Source organism: Mastigoproctus giganteus, chromosome 1, assembly GCF_048544385.1.
Source record: "Mastigoproctus giganteus isolate SK-2022 chromosome 1, ASM4854438v1, whole genome shotgun sequence".
NCBI classification, from domain to species: Eukaryota; Metazoa; Arthropoda; class Arachnida; order Uropygi; family Thelyphonidae; genus Mastigoproctus; species Mastigoproctus giganteus.
Genome location: NC_143575.1, coordinates 266,267,049 through 266,284,413, shown reverse-complemented (window position 1 = coordinate 266,284,413; position 17,365 = coordinate 266,267,049). Strand labels below are relative to the sequence as shown.

The window sequence follows — 17,365 nt, the reverse complement described above, 5'->3', positions numbered from 1 at the left end:
TATAACCCCACTCTCATGTGAAGAATTATAGTGTCATCAAATTAATGTTTGTCATATAATGATAAATACTTAAATGGGTATAAATCTTAAAAGGACTTTTATTTTCTAGTTTCCTTATTTCAAACTTGTTATCTAATTGAAACTAATTCATTAAGTTATAATAATTCTTGCAAATAGGTTGCAAGAATTATTATAACTAACTTGTGTTAGTACAAACTCTTGTTCTATGTGTAGGAATTTCCAAAAATTCCTATATATAGAACATGAGTAGTTAGTCCTTAGAGTTTAAGAGCATATTGTCAGTTGACAAAGTCATGGCCACAGTCTTTTGGAGCACCAAAAGAACTATTTTAGTGGATGTTATGACATAAAGGACAAACTCAGAGGCCTATATCGAAACCTGGCAGTAGCCAGCTTTGGATTTAGACCTCTGATTTGTCCTTTTACCTACCTTGACAGCCCCGATACTTTAATATTTGAAAAAAAAAAAAAAAAAAAAGATTCAGTTTTTTGAATTGTGTTTGAGGTGTACTAATGCTAACCTTTTACCAGTAGATTAAAATGCTTATTAATTTTATATCTTTTTATATATTTTTTTAATGATAATTAAACATTTTGTAAATGTTGTTTTTTTGCCACTAAAAATACTCATTACTAATATTGAAAAAAGTTTATTAATTATGCTTAAAATTTTAGAAAAAACATTGGTAGCATAAAACAGAAACATGAAACTATTAATCTCTGCCAAATTTAAGTTTGCGGAGAAATTTACTACACAAAACTTTGGCATTACTCCAGCACAACAAATAAACCCAAAATTTATGAAAAAAAAAGTGCTTGATAAATAATGTATTTCAATGAGAAAAAATAATAAATTGCTGTTAATTCTTATATAAAGATGTATAAGTAACATGCACTTCATTTCTCTCTCTCGGTGCCTCCGTAGCCAGGTGGGCAGGAGTAGCAGTGCATAGCACATGCTTCTTGATTAGACAAGGGTTCGAGCCCATGCCCACCAAATACGGAGGATGCAGAAAGGTCAGGAAATGACCACCGCATATCCCCAGAGCAATATGGCCTTAGTTGCTAATGCTCCTAAAAACCAAATAACAAACAAACATTTCTCTGTCTCTCTCTCTCCTTTTTTTTTTCTCTCCAAGGTGCTTGTGACGTTCATTACATAAATGGGGAATGTGTATACTGATGCTAATGTGTATATTCTGCTAAATTCATTAAGGAATAAAAAAAAATAATCATGCTGGCATACTATACACTGGTCCATGATAACTCAACCAAATCTGTCAACCTGCTCTTTGTAGAATTGTGAAATGTGATAATCTTTATATTTTTTTATTATTTTTTTTCTTGTTGAATTAATTTTGCTTCTGTGATACATATTAGATTTCAGAATAATGTTTTTGCCCTTTTATAACAACACAGAATACTGGGGTGACATCTTCCCAGAATGCAAATACACCAGAATTTGCTGATTTACTGTTTGTGACTACAAACTTTACTGAAATATCTTTTATTTATCCTGATAGTACCTAAACAGATGATCATGATCTTTGAGAAGTTTCTGTTGATAGCAGAAAACTTAATATTGTGAGCAAAAGCAGTGTTTAATTACATGACAAACTGTATGTATGTGGCCAGATACAGTGGAGTAATGTAAACAATATTGCTTACCTCTCAGGCTTCCTCAGTTTATAAAAAGTGAACAATAGAAATGTACAAAAAAAAGCAGCATACATAAGACTAAAGGCAGAAATAAAAATATACTAAAAACAACAATCACTAATTCTAAATCAGTGACTTGTAAGCAATATTTTTCTGTAGAGCCTACCAGACTATGTGATATCAATGCACAGTTAAAGAAACTAAACAACTTAAAATAAGTTTGATCATAAAAAGAAGAGAGGGGGAGAGACAGAAAGAAATCCTAGTTTTTTAATAAATTTTCTAAACATCAAAACTGGTTTGAAAAAAATTTTAGAAGAATTTACAGTGATTACAGTTTTAACTATTAGCCAATTATGTTTCAGAGAATGTGCAAAGTATTGCATTTGGATTCAGTAATCTCAGAATAGCATACCATTTGGATGGTACAAACTCAGGACATTGGAGAATGAAAAATATCTAGGGGTAATTGTATAGTCTGAGCTGAAGTTCTCTGAGCAATGCAGACAGGTGACTAGGACAACTCCTGAGGTTCTGTCAGTGATATGCAGGAATTCTATCAGCAGGAACAAAGAGTGATTATCCCAGTTATATAAGGCAATGGTTAGATCACATCTTGAGTATGCAGGTTTGGAAGCTTCACTTTAGGAAGGATGTAGATCTGTTGCGAAGGGTGCAGAGAAGAGTAACAAGGTTAGTTAGGGTACTCTTACTAAGAAGGACTTGGGACCTCTTAATTACAGCATCTGTGAGGATCTAGGAAGCCATCAAAATTTTTGGGTTGAGTTAACTAAATGCTTATTGCATCCTTACACAGCTTAGGAGATCGTGAGTTAATATATGTGCTGTTTCAAATATTGCATGGCTCATTATAAACTGCGATTGCAGAAAATCCTGATTGCACTTAATACATGGTGAGTGAAAAGTCACACAACCCATAGTGAAATATTTATTGGTAGCTGAAAACAGTTTGACTGGTATAAACAAATACAGAGCTGTGACTAAATGAGCACAGAAGAAACCACACAGGTCATGTGATTTTGTAACATATTCGTGACAGTCATCTTTCAATAGACGAAATGCACCATGCATTCAAGTGCAACAAGTATTCATTGTGAAACACTACTTGGCATCTCATTTTTATTTAACTTGCCAGAATGAGTTGTGTGATGCATTTTCTGGTTCTCCTGTGTCAAATAAATCGACAATATCTTGTCTGTTTCTTGAAATGTTTCCATAACACAGGAAGTGTGGAGGACAGAAAACATTCTTGCAAGCCATCAGTGTTAGATGTGTTGGCAATATTCGTCAGACTTTATTACGCTCTCTACTAAAATCCCCAAGAAAACTTTCACTGCAGAGTGGATTGTCTTACTGAAGTGTATGTAAGGCTACAAAGATTTTAAAACTCCATCCATATTGTGTACATGTCATGCAGGAATTCAAGGAACCTGATAAGGAAAAATGAATTCAATACTGTAGGTGGTTTACACGCTTCATTTGAGAGTGTATTAACATTTTAAATACAAAGTTTTCTGATGAAGCATGGTTTCATCTAAGTGGATACATTAATACTCAAAGCTGTAGAATATGAAGTGCAGAAAAATCCACATATCTTGACTGAAAGTTATTGATCCCATTTTCTTTAGTGATACAGTAACTGCTGAATGTTTCCAGAAAATAATAATGGATTTCATATCCTTATTGGAATGTGGTATGCAATGCTGCTGGTTTCAACAAGATGGGGCTGTGGCTCAGAGCCAATTAAACAGTGCAGATGTGCAAATTCTTTGGTGATTGCATAATTTCTTGAAACTTGTGCCCCCTCCCCCATTTTTGAAAGAGAATGTGTACAAAAATAACTCACACACACACACACACACACACACACATTAGAACTAAAACAATTGTGCATTTCAAGCACACTGAAGAAACTCTTCACCAGATTGTAACAAACATGAGGAAAAGAGTAAATGCATGCATTGCTGAACAGGGTAGACATTTCCAGCACTTATTGTAAAACTTTTTTTTTTTTTTTTGCTTTCTCATTTTCATGTATTTTTTTTTACAAATATAACTTCTTTAAGGAATTGGGTTGTGTAACTTTTTGCTTACCCTGTACAATGAATATGTTAATCTCCTGTGGCTTTGACCATCTCAAGAATAAACAAATATTTATTTATTGGAAGTAGCCATTACTTGCCATATTAATATTCCTTAAACAATTAATTCATCCTTAGTAACTTGAAGTAGAGGTGATATTAGACCAATTAAGTTATACTGTTTAAACAAGCTAATGGCATTATTTAGATACTAAATGTAGTAATCAAATTCTGCTGGCCACCATATTATTTTGTATTAGGATCGCTCAAAAAGTTATAGCCATATCTTTAAAAAAATAAATTACACAGGAAAGGTGCTAACATACCTAATTAGTCATTAGTGCAAAAAAAAAAAAAAATGGGTAAACTATGACTCTATCTGACATGCATTGCATTGTCAGTGATATATGTAATGCAGGAATGTTTCCCTTGCTTTTTTTTGCTGAGGGTTACTGGTCTTAGACTGGTATGGAAAATCAATCATACATTGGATTCTGGAGTTTTTCCCAAATGATTCTTGTTACATGGCTTCTTCCTTTGTCAGTGATATACAGGAATTCTGCCAACAGGAACAAAGAGTATTTATCATAATTATATAAGGCAATAGTTAGATCGCATCTTGGATATAAAGGTTTGGAAGCCTCATTTTAGGAAGGATATAGATCTGTTGAAAACGGTGCAGAAAAGAGTAACAAAGTTAGTTAGGGTTTGTCTTAACAAGAAAGATTTGGGATCTCTAAATTACAGCACCTGGAATTTAGACATCTGTGATTTCATTGAAATGGGCAAAGGCAATGTATATGAGTGAAAATAGTTCACAGCCCCCACTATACAGGCAATGATGCATTTCCAAAATTTTTTTCAGAAAATTAATCCATTATAAATCTTGGAAATGTCCATAAGTCATATGATTATAGTCTTAAAATACACATACTTGCCATCAATGTGAGAACATACAAGCTACTTTTGACAAATTTGGCAATAGTCATATTTCCTGTAACATATTGCTACTATCATCACATCAGTATTTAACCGTAACCTGTTGGTAGACGAAAAACATGGAGCTTCATATCGTGTATAGAGAAGTTTGTGTGGGGAAACTTCAAAAGTTTTTGTAATGTAAAAGGAACAAATCAAAAAAAGTGAGGTCAAAATAATATCTACCTCACATACTTGCCAGCAGGTTAAATGATACCCATGATCTTGTCTTATGATTTCATTTGTATCTGGATATAATATAATTTATATGGAAAGGTCTAATTTTTTTTAAGTCATATTGCACAGTTTATTATTATTAGCCATATGGTGCAAGGAAGCCTGAGGCTTACTTGAACCCTGAGAAGAGAAAGAGAGAGAGAAAACAAGAGTCAGAAGTAGAAGGGAATCACCAAGAAAGAGAAGAATGATTATATCTAGCTCAGGACCCCCTGGGTGTACCAAGCCCATACTCACCAGATGTGAGCCCCTGGGGGTTAAGTTATATCCTGACATCAAATAATATGCACAGGGCTACTTTTACAATAGTATTGTAAAAGTATTGTAACAAATTACCTTTAAAAACATATGTGTTGCCATCCTCTGTACGGGTAGCAGCATCAATTGCAGCATCTTGACACAAGTCTGGAGCATCAGATGTGTCTGGAGTTGGTTGTGGAAGTTTAGGAGTAGAGCTGGTAGTTGGAGTTTCTCCAGCAACACCTGTGGGCAGAAATATTTATATAAGAAATTCTTGTTTTAATAATTAATTCCAAATATAATTAAAGTTAATAATTGTACTTCGTATCTATAACCACTATTTAGATTTTAAGAGCTGAAATGTCGAAGGAATATCTTTATGTTAACACTTAGGACTCTCACCATATAAAGACTGTATAGCTTCAACATCATCATTGTCCAACTTAAAATTGGGTTCATAACGCCGATACATAGGAGCCATGACTGCTGCTTTGACGTCAGAGTGTGATAAACCTAGAGAATGGCCAAATTCATGTGCTGCCACCTGGAAGAGGTTTGTTCCTGTTAAAAAAAAAATAAATTAAAAAGTGATCAGCATACATGAGTGGGCAGTTGAATTTCACAAAATTAGAAAGAGATTCAAGCTACACTGGAACTCCAGCCTTATGTCAGATATAAACTTTAGAGCCAAAACTTTATCACTCTGTATTGTTAAATTTTATTAATGAATTTTAGTATAATTTGACTTATGAATTTCTTTCTAAAATGCACCACTTTGTTTTTATTGCATAGACTAATAGAACTAAATTACAGACAATTAATACTACTAATCAATTAAGATAATACACAAAACTGATTATATGTGTAAATGCTATTTGAGTTTAATATAGAGCAATAAGACTGTCGATACACAATTAGTTGGGGGAAAACTAATTCTCTGCTAAATTAGAGGGTCTAGTGTTTAACATATATGTTTCCAAATGTTTACAGAAATATCAGGCCAAAAGCTGTTTCATGGAAAATTATTATTAGTGATTTGCTGACCATTTGGACAACATTTAAATTCTTCTTCTTCTTTAATGCTGCCGAATGGCATTTGCGACTTCGTTTTGATATTGTTCTCTGTCTAGCGCTGCGTGTAGAATTTGTGCTGTTGTCATGTGAAGCCAGGTGTTGATGTTATCTAGCCATGCCATTTTCGGTCTGCCTGGGTGTTTCTTGCCTTCGATCTTTCCCTCCAGGATGAGTGGTAGTAGGTGATATTTTTGTTGGTTCCTAGCGATGTGACCTAGGTATTTGCATTTCCTGCTGATGATGGTTTTGAGCAGGTCCCGTTCCGTGTGCATGTCCTGCAGGACCTGTGAATTGGTTATCTTGGCTGTCCACGGAATTTTCAGCATTCTTCGGTAGAGCCACATTTCGAAGGCCTGGAGCTTTTTTGTAGTGGCTGATGTTAGAGTCCAGGTTTCTACACCGTAGAGCAGTATCGGCCAGATGTAGCATTTCAATGTGCGTAATTTGAGCATGATGTTCAAGCTTCTGTCGGTGAGGAGGGTTCTCCATTTGGTGAATGCCTGCCTGGCTTTTTCAATTCTGCTTTTGATTTCGGCCTCGTGGTTCAGTTGGTCATCAATGAGTACTCCGAGATACTTGAAGTGGTGTATTTGCTCTAATTTTTCGTTGTTTAGTTTGATCGTGATTTTGCTTGCAGTCCTGCTGACCTTCATCACCTTTGTTTTCTTTTTGTTGATTCGTAGCCCCCATGCTTGGCTTTCTATGTCCACTTCGTTCAAGATGGTCTGTAAATCTTGTTCTGAATCCGCTATTAGTGCTGTGTCATCGGCATATCTTAAGTTATTGATGTAGTGTCCGTTAACTTTTATGCCGATGTTCTTGTCAGCCAGTGTTTGGTCGAAGATCATTTCCGAATAGATGTTAAAAAGAATGGGAGATAATGGACAGCCTTGCCGGACGCCTTTTTTTATTGGAATTGGGTCTGTCAGGTCGTTGTCATAGCGAAGCCGGGCTGTTTGATTCCAGTAGAGAGTTGTAATAAAGTTGATATCATTGTTTTCAAGCCCAAGTTTTCTCAGTGGTCAATTAGGCGGTCGTGGTCTACTGAATCGAAGGCTTTCTCGTAGTCAATAAAACATATATACACGTCTTTTTGATGTTCATAGCACCTTTGTAGCAATATTTGTAAACAGAAAATTGCTTCTCTGGTGCCTAGTCCCCTGCAGAATCCGAACTGTGTGTTTCCTGATCAAAATAATATGGAATACGAGTATATCAGTGATTTCCCAGTTATCATCAGTGCAAAAGACTTTTAGATGGCGCTAGTTTGTAATGGCTGCATTTTTTAAAATTTCTGTTTTCGTTGTTAGTTATTTTATAGTTTTACATGTGAACAGGGAATTCTATTAAACTCTAAGTCCAAGATTGCAGCCTAGATGGTTCATATATTTCCTTAATTCGCCGTGGACGCAACGCCTGGCACGTTGTTGTTAATAACTTTCCTATCTGAGCAGAGTCTGCTGACGAGGCTACTAGTGACGGTCGTGTTCAAAGCCGCTAAGTGGATTTTTCTTATTTATTGATTTGAAATTATTGTTTTTCTAAAACTTTTGATTTAAATTTAGTAGTATAACATTATTTTGTGATTTTTTGATTAATTTAGTGTATTTATTCTTTACTCGGCCTTGTAAAAGTATCGGTAAGGGTTTCCACGTGTTCGTAACTACCGTTACCGTTAGTAACTTTCCCGCCATTGTGATACCGTACTAGATAGCGTTAGTTGAACTTCGTTAGCAGTTAAATTGTACGTTTAAATAAATACATATAACGACTTAGATTACAAACGTAATATAATTAATAACATAACAAAATTAATTAATAAATTAATAGAATCATGACTCAGACCAGAGCAGCAAAGCAAAAGGCTCAAGCTAATGGAAGTGCTGTGGCTCAGAGCAGAACTGAGGGGGGCAGTTGTCCTCTGACTCACAGCCTTATAAAATGCACTGTTTGCTTGATGTTTGCAGAGCAATCGGGTACGGGACATGATACTGCCAAGGGGGATGTCTTTGTGTGTGCGCGATGCAAGGAGTGTATCGATATCAGGCAACAACTCGGCGTTCTTGTGGGCCTATATGAGAGCTTGAAGGACAGGGTGGATGCCCTCGAAGAAACTAAATTGAAGGGCCCATCAAGCTCTCAGCTGCCCACATCAACGCCAGAGCTTGCACTTGAGCATCGCGTGACACAGAGACAACCCCTAAGGCAGAATGCGCTGGTCCCGAAGGAACTAGTAGTTGTTGGTGACTCTATTGTCAGGGAAACGGGGAACATGCTTTGTAAAAAAGATAGGTGGAACAGGACCAGGGTATGTCTGCCAGGGGCAAAGGTTGATGACGTTGTAGAGCGAATATCATCTTTTAAGGGCACAAAAGGTGATATAGTTGTACACGTTGGCACTAATAATATTAAGAGTAGGAGACCGGCAGAATTACTTAACAAGTACAGGTCACTGTTGAACAAAAGCCGAGAATTAGGGTTGAATTTGAAAGTGTCTGCAATTCTGCCCAGACACGATAGGAGGGAGTATATGATGAGAGCCTTGTCGATCAATTCGGCCCTGGAAAGATTGTGCAAGGCTCAAGGGGTAGAATTTTTTTCAGCCTGGACTGTACTTGTTAACAGGAGAGATTGCTTCTACAGGGATGGGATACACTTAAATAGAAAGGGTGCAAGAATATTTGCTGATGCTATCGAGGCAGTGTTAGGTGGGTCGGAAAACTGCTAGCTTGGGGGGAGACAAAGACCAATAGATTGACAGTAGCCACTGGCAGAGGTGAAAGAGATTCTTGCACTGCTTCTATTAGAATGAGCAGAAGCCTGAAAAACAAGATGCATGGTATTTCAGAGACTGCTGGGAGCCATTGCGGTACAAGTAAACACATGGGTTGTGTTAGGGTAGCTAAGAATAGAAACAGGTGCAGGTATACTTGCGTGTACACCAATGCTAGGAGTTTAGTAAATAAATTTGATGAATTTGAGGTATTGCTCAAAACATCGAAGGCAGATATTGTTGGGATATCAGAGACGTGGTGTCACACAGATATAAGGGATGCGGAACTGCAATTTGGGGAGTATAACATCTACAGAAAGGATAGACAGGATAGGAAGGGAGGAGGGGTTATGTTATTAGTTAAGAAACACATAAAAACCAAGGAAGTGAAGCCAGTCGACATCGCTGGACAGTGCAGTGTGGAGTCAGTTTGGTGTGACATAAACATTGGGAGATCAAAATTGAGAGTAGGAGTGTGCTATAGGCCTAATGACTCTGATGAGTATAATAAGGAACTGTACAGGGAAATAGAGTGGGCCAGTAAATCAGAGTGTCTTATAATGGGAGATTTTAATTTCCCAGATATTGACTGGAATTTGGGGGCTGGTTACTCACACACTAGCAGGACTTTTGTGGATTTATTGGATGATTGTTTTCTACATCAGCATGTTCGGGAGGCAACTAGAGGGAGTAATACTCTTGATTTGATTATCAGCAGTGATTCTTCATGCATTAAGAATCTGCAGATAAATGAACCACTAGGTGGCAGTGATCACAGTGTGCTGAAGTGGGATTTACTCAAAGAGGTAACTACCATTAGGGGTAAAGGGAAGGGTTATTGCTTCCGTAAAGGCGACTACGATGGACTGAGACAGTATTTAAATTCTATACAGTGGGACCAACTGATGATGTTACCAACAGCAAATTCAAAATGGGAAGCATTCAAAGAACTTATCTTGGAAGCTACTAGGCTTTACATACCAACTAAGAAATATTGTTCAAGGTTTAGGCCAAAATGGATGTCGGATGAACTAATGAGGCAGAGAAGAAAAATGCATGGGATACATACAAATTAACACATGACACAGAAGCCTATGATAGATACAAGTTGATATGCAACCAAGTTACAAAGGAGGTTAGGCAGGCGAAGGCAGATTACGAGAAATCCTTGGCAAGGGATGCAAAGAAAAACAGCAAAGAGTTCTTTACTTATGTAAACTCTAGAAGGAAGGGGGTGAATCAGATTGGTCCACTTGATATTGATGGGTCAAGTGTTGATGATCCTGCTCAGGTAGCTAACAAACTAAATGAATATTTTGCATCGACATTCACACATGAGGAGTTATTCAGCGAGGGGAATGCCAGAGGTGTATTCAACTCTAGCAGTAAGCTACAGAATCTTGAAATAACTGGGAGTAAAGTGGAGGAGAAACTGTTGAAGATAAACACAAGAAAGGCACCCGGGGTGGATGGGATCTATCCAGTTATATTAAAGGAGGCAGCAAAGGAAGTAAGCAAACCCTTAGCCATAATTATGAGAGCTTCCTTGGACTCAGGGGAGGTACCCATAGACTGGAAATGTGCAAATGTGACCCCAATTCACAAAGGAGGATCAAAGGCTGACACAAGTAATTATAGACCTGTGAGCTTAACTTCTGTTCCAGGAAAATTAATGGAGGCACTGGTTAAAGAAGCACTGCAGGATCATTTAGACAAGACTTCAGTTATAGCTCAGATACAGCATGGTTTTGTTAAGGGGAAGTCTTGCCTGACCAACTTGATTGGATACTATGATGCAGTCACAAAAGAACTGGATGCAGGGAATAACTTTGATATTATATACTTGGATCTTAGAAAGGCTTTTGATACTGTTGCACATGGAAGACTGCTACACAAATTGGAGCAGTGTGACATTGGAGGCAAATTGCTGCTATGGATAAAGGGGTGGTTGAGGGGGAGAAGACAGAGAGTGGTAATCAATGGACACTGCTCATCGTGGACTGATGTTATTAGTGGAGTCCCTCAGGGCTCAGTGTTGGGTCCATTATTGTTTTCTGTATTTATAAATGATATTGATGATGGTATATCGGGCTTAATGTCCAAGTTTGCAGACGATACAAAGGTTGGCAGGGTTGTAAAGGACACTACTGACACTATGCTGCTGCAACAGGATCTGGAAAGGTTGAGCAGATGGGCTGAGAGGTGGCAAATGAAGTTTAACATTGACAAATGTAAAGTACTACACATGGGAAACAGCAACCCCAGAGCAAAGTATCAACTCTGTGGTACTACACTGACAGTGGTAGAGAATGAAAGGGACTTGGGGGTGGTTGTGCAGGCAGATATGAAGTTCTCTGAGCAGTGCAGAAGGGCTGCAGGAGTAGCTCATGGAGTATTGTCAATGATATACAGGAATTTTTCCAGCAGGGGTAAGGAGGTGATTATTCCATTGTATAAGGCGATGGTCAGGCCACACCTAGAGAACTGTATACAGGTCTGGAGGCCTCATTTCAAGGATGTAGAGCTGCTGGAACGAGTACAGAGAAGGGCAACAAGATTAGTGAATGGAACAAAGGGGTGCTCTTACGAAGAAAGGCTTAAGTTTTGCAAATTACAGTGTCTGGAGACTAGGCACCAGCGAGGTGATCTGATAGAGGTGTATAAAGCCTTGAATGGTTTAAGCATGCTCAATGCTGATGGGATTCTTCCTCTAGCTCAGAAAAATCACCTGAGAGGGCATAAATTCAAATTGAGGAAAGACAGATGTAGGATAGACGTGCGGAAATTTGCCTTTAGCCAGCGGGTGGTTGGTTGGTGGAACAGACTTCCATCCCTTGTGGTGGAGGTTGATGGCCTAAATAAGTTTAAGGCTCAGCTGGACAGGTATTTTGAACGAACAGAGGGGTGAAGTGGAAGTGGGTTTTTTTTTTTTTTTTTGGCTTATGCTGCATAAGCTTGCTTTCTTGCATCAAATGCCTCTACTAATGCTAATAAGAACTGTTTCTTTTTGTTTGGGTTACTTTGTGACTTTACTTGGATTTAGTTACAAAAATGTTTGTATTTTGCAGTTTAAGTATCACTGCATAAGTAGTGCATGCAAATAAGTTCTCAAACTAATTTTTGTTTGTTTGAACAAGAGTGAACGTGCATGCCTTTTAACAAATTAGCGTTCTAATGGTGTCTTGAGTGGCAACATATTTTTATCAACAACTGTAAAATTGCTGGAAATAATTCAAGAGTTGTTCTCTGCCACCAACTTTGGCACTTCTGTCACAGCAGTTGTGCTTCATCAGTACCCTTGAAATTAAAACTTTTTAACAATATTTTTACCCTTAGAAAAAAGGACAAAAATCATAAGTTGCAAAATCTAGTTATAATGAGGGTGCAGTAATGCTGTTTTTCTATGTTTAATGTGGTCACTGATAGTAGTTCTGAAAAAGTACCAGCTCTAGTTCATAGTTCAGCTTTCAAGTATGAATTTGAAATGAATGAATCATTGTAATATGAAAATCTCCAATATCACTTTATCCTTGCTCCATTACATTCAGAATTTCTTACCTTGTGACAACCTCCACTGTGATATTTGTTTATTTATTTATTTAACTAAGAAAATAATTGCACAAGTCATAAGACTATGATTGGAAATTCACTATAGAACTGGCAGTGATACTTCACAATATTTTGTTTGTAATGAACTACAAAGTAGTATAATGGATGGCATTGATTTAATTGTATCTCCTATTGTGACTTCCTTCACAATGAGTTACCATGATATTTTACTACCTCGAATAAGTATATTTCTTGTATTTCTCTAAGTATATATCTCAAATACTACACTAATAGATAAGACTATTGTTACTTATTATCAGCAGATATCACCACGCAGATGGCACCATGATAGGCTTATTGGCCAATTATTGTTGAGGGTAGATACCCTGGTGTTGCAGTCATGCCAACCCAGTTATGAAGTATAACTCCACAATATGAGAGATGGCTGATGGTATACATAGTGATAAACTAAGAAAATAATTGCAAGAGGCATAAAGTAATCACAAAGGCATATGAATTGCCTATCGTAGTCTTATGCCTTGTGCAATTATTTTCTTAGTTTATCTGTGACCCCCACAGGCATCTCTCATATTGTGGAGTTATGCTTTATAACTGGGTTGGCATGATTGCCGACTTAGGTACCTACCCGCCCACTGATGATAGGCCAGTAAGCCTTGAAATGGTACCATCTGGGTGGTGGTATCCACAGAGAATAAGTAACAATAGTCTTCTCTATTAGTGAAGTGTATTACTGCAATATATTAGTGCAATATCATAGTAACTTGTTGTGAAGGCAGTCAGAATATGAGACACAATTAAATCAATGCCATCCATTATACTACTTTGTAGTTCACTAAGAATGAAATATTGTGAAGTATCACTGCCAGTTCTATAATTTAAATAAATCATATAAATAATTATATTAAATAAATTATTTATTTAACTGAGTTTAATTACATAACTAATCCCTGTATGGCTGTAATGGCTAGGAGGGTTAAGATTGTATGTTATTTACAATTTATCATTGCAGCCAGTTGCTAAAATTAGAACACAGTTTCAAATAAGGGCACAAAAGGTGATATTGTCGTACACTTTGGAACTAATGACATTAAGAGTAAGAGATCTGCAGATTTACTCAACAAGTACAGGTTAGTGTTGAAAAAAAGTCGCGAGTTAGGGTTGAATGTGAAAGTGTCTGCAATTCTGCCCAGACACGATAGGAGGGAGTATATGATGAGAGCAATTCGGCCCTGGAGAGATTGTGCAAGGCTCAAGGGATAGAATTTATTTCAGCCTGGACTGTGCTTGTTGACAGGAGAGACTGCTTCTACAGGGATGGGGTACACTTAAATAAAAAGGGTTCAAGAATATTTGCTGATTCTATCAAGGCAATATTAGGTGGGTCGGAAAACTTCTAGCTTGGAGGGGGGGAATACACAGACTAAAAGGTTAACAGTGGCCGCAGCCAGAAGCAAAAGTGATTCTTGCACTGCTTCTATTAGAATGAGCAGCAGTCTGGAAAGCAAGGCAATGGAGAATTTCAGGATTGCTGGGAGCCATAGTGGAGCAAGTAAATACATGGGCTGTGTTAGGTCGACTAAGAGTAGAAACAGGTGTGTGTATACTTGCATGTACACCAATGCTAGGAGTATAGTTAATAAATCTGATAAGCTTGAAGTGCTAGTCAAGACATCAATGGCAGATATTGTTGGGATATCAGAGATGTGGTGTCACACAGACATAAGCAGTGCAGAATTGGAATTTGCGGAGGACAATGTGTACAGGAAGGGAGGAAGGGTTATGCTGTTAGTTAAGAAACACACAAAATCTAAGGAAGTGCATCCAATTCATGTTGGTGGACAATGCAATGTTGAGTCTGTTTGGTGTGACACAAGCACTGGGAAAGGAAAAATGAGAGTAGGTGTGTGTGATAGGCCTAATGAATCTGATGAGTATAATGAGAAATTGTGCAGAGAAATAATGGGCCAGTAAATCAGAATGTCTTATAATGAGGGATTTTAACTTTCCAGATATTGACTGGAACTTGTGTGTTGGTCACTCGCACACTAGCAGGAATTTTGTGGATTTATTGGATGACTGTTTTCTACAGAAACATGTTCGAGAGGCAACCAGAGGGAGTAATACTCTTGATCTGATTCTCAGCAGTGATTATACATGCATTTAAGTATTTGCAGATAAAGGAACCACTGGGTGACAGTGATCACAAGGTACTGATGTGGGAATTACTTAAAGGTGTAACTACCATCAAGGCCAAAGGGAAGGGCTTTCGTAAAGGTGACTACAAGGGTCTCAGACAGTTTTTAAATTCTGTACAGTGGGATCAACTAATGATGTTACCAATCTTCAGGGACTTAATTTTGGAGGTTACTAGGCTTTTCATTCCAACTAATAAATACTGTTCAAGGTTTATGCCTAAATGGATGTAAAATGAATTAATGAAGATAGTGGCAGAGAAGAAAAATGTATAGGATGCATATAAAGTATCGGATGACAGAAGCCTATGCCAGATATAAGCTAGTCTGTAATCAAGTCACAAAGGAGGTTAGGCAGGTGAAGGCAGATTACGAGAAATCTTTGGCAAGGGATGCAAAGAAAAACAGCAAAGAGTTCTTTACTTATGTAATATCTAAAAGGAAAGGGATGAATCAGATTGGACCACTTGACATAGATGGGTTGACTATTGATGATCATGCTCAGGTAGCTGATAAACTGAATGAGTATTTTGCATCTACATTCACACATGAGGAGTTATTCAATGAGGAGTGTGCCAGAAGTTTATCAAACTCTAACAGGGAGCTAAGTGATTTTGTAATAACTGAGAGCAAAGTGGAGGAGAAATTGTTGAAGTTAAACATAAAAAAGACACCCGGGGTGGACTTGATCTATCCAGTTATATTAAAGGAGGCAGCAAAGGAAGTAAGCAAACCATTAGCCATAATTATGAGAGCTTCCTTGGACTCAGGGGAGGTCCCCATGGATTGGAGGTGTGCAATTGTATCACCAATTCACAAAGGGGGTTCAAAAGGTGACACAAGTAAATATAGACCTTTTTAGTTTAACTTATGTTCTGGAGAAAATAATGGAATCACTGGTTAAAGAAGCATTGCAGGATCATCTAGAAAGACTGCAGCAATAGTTAAGACACAGCATGGGTTTGTTAAAGGCCAATTTGATTGGATAACATGATGTGGTCACAAAGGAACTGAATGTCAAAAATAATTTTGATATCATATATTTGGATTTCAGGAAAGCTTTTGATACTGTTGCACATGGAAGACTGCTGTACAAATTGGGGAGGTATGGCATTAATGGTAAGTTGCTACAATGGATAAAGTGATGGTTGAGTGGGAGACGACAGAGTAGTAATCAATGGACACTGCTCATCGTGGTCAAATGATATTAGTGGAGTTCCCCAGGGTTTGGTGTTGGGCCCATTGTTGTTTTGTATATTTATCAGTGATATTGATGAAGGTATATCAGGTTTAATGTCCAAGTTTGCAGATTATACAAAGGTTGGAAGGGTTGTTAACGAGTAAAGACAGTATGCTACTCCAACTGGATCTAGATAAGTTGAGCAAATGGGCTGAGAAGTGGCAACTGAAGTTTAACATTGACAAAGCAAAGTACTGCATATGGGTAGCAATAACCCAAGAGAAATGTACCAACTGTGTGGTACTACACTCAGGGAAGTGGAAAGTGAAAAAGATCTGGGGTAATTTTGTTATCAAATATGAAGTTCGCTGAGCAGTGCAAATGGGCTGCCAGGGCAGGTCATGGAGTCTTATTGATATATATATATATATATAGGAATTTTGCTAGCAGGGCCAGGGAGGTGATTATCTCATTATACAAGGCAATGGTCAAGCCACACCTAAAGTACTGTGTACAGGTCTGGAGTCCTCATTTTAGGAGGGATATAGAGTTGCTGGAATGAGTACAAAGAAAGGCAACAAGATTGGTGAGGAGGAACAAATGGGTGCTCTTACCAAGAAATTCTTAAGTTGTGCAAATTGCAGCGCCTGGTTAGTAGGCACCTGCGAGATCTGATTGAGGTGTATGAGGCCTTGAATGGAATGAGCAAGCTGAATGCTGATGTGATTCTTTCTCTTGCTCAGATTAAGAACTTGAGGGGCATAGATTCAAATTGAGGAAAGACAGTTGTAGAATAGATGTGCGGAAATTTACCTTTAGCCAGCGGGTAGCTGATTAGTGGAACAGACTTCCATCTTTTGTTGTGGAAGTTGATAGCCTAAATAAATTTAAGGCAGAGCTGGACAGGCATTTGGAACAAATGAAGGGGTGAAATGGGAGGGTTTTTTTTTTGGCTGATGCTGCATAAGCTTGATTTCTTGCATCGTATGCCTCTACTAATGCTAATGCACCAGTTTTACCGTTATTAAAGGTACATCACATAACAGCTTATGGCCTCTTATACTGAAGAATACAAGTAGATTAATTTTTATGATACTGTTATTTTTTTATAATATTTTAATAAAGTTTAACTACTGGTTAAGTTCTATTTTTAGTTTTATGCAGTTCTGAACAGATGCTCACCATCTTCAGAAAAAGTTGTACAGGGGTTCCTTGAATTGTAGAATTTCTATGATAAGGACCTAGTGGAGGTCTAAAATTCTGCCTTTGTATGATTTTTATCAATATTTCTATACTTCATACTGCTACACAGTTTTTCATAACTGAATAAACTGAAGTT

At 37.5% G+C, this 17,365-nt stretch overlaps 1 protein-coding gene across 1 annotated transcript in view; it reads right to left on the bottom strand.

Moving 5' to 3' along the window:
- Positions 1–17,365, bottom strand: part of Mmp1 (Matrix metalloproteinase 1) — an 81,730-nt gene that overhangs the window by 18,221 nt on the left and 46,144 nt on the right. The window contains exons 6-7 of the mRNA XM_090377476.1: positions 5,640–5,798; positions 5,334–5,480 (exon numbers count right to left, since the gene is read on the bottom strand). Of these exons, the coding sequence (XP_090233602.1) occupies positions 5,334–5,480; positions 5,640–5,798 (306 nt within the window). The remainder of the gene's footprint in view (positions 1–5,333; positions 5,481–5,639; positions 5,799–17,365) is intronic.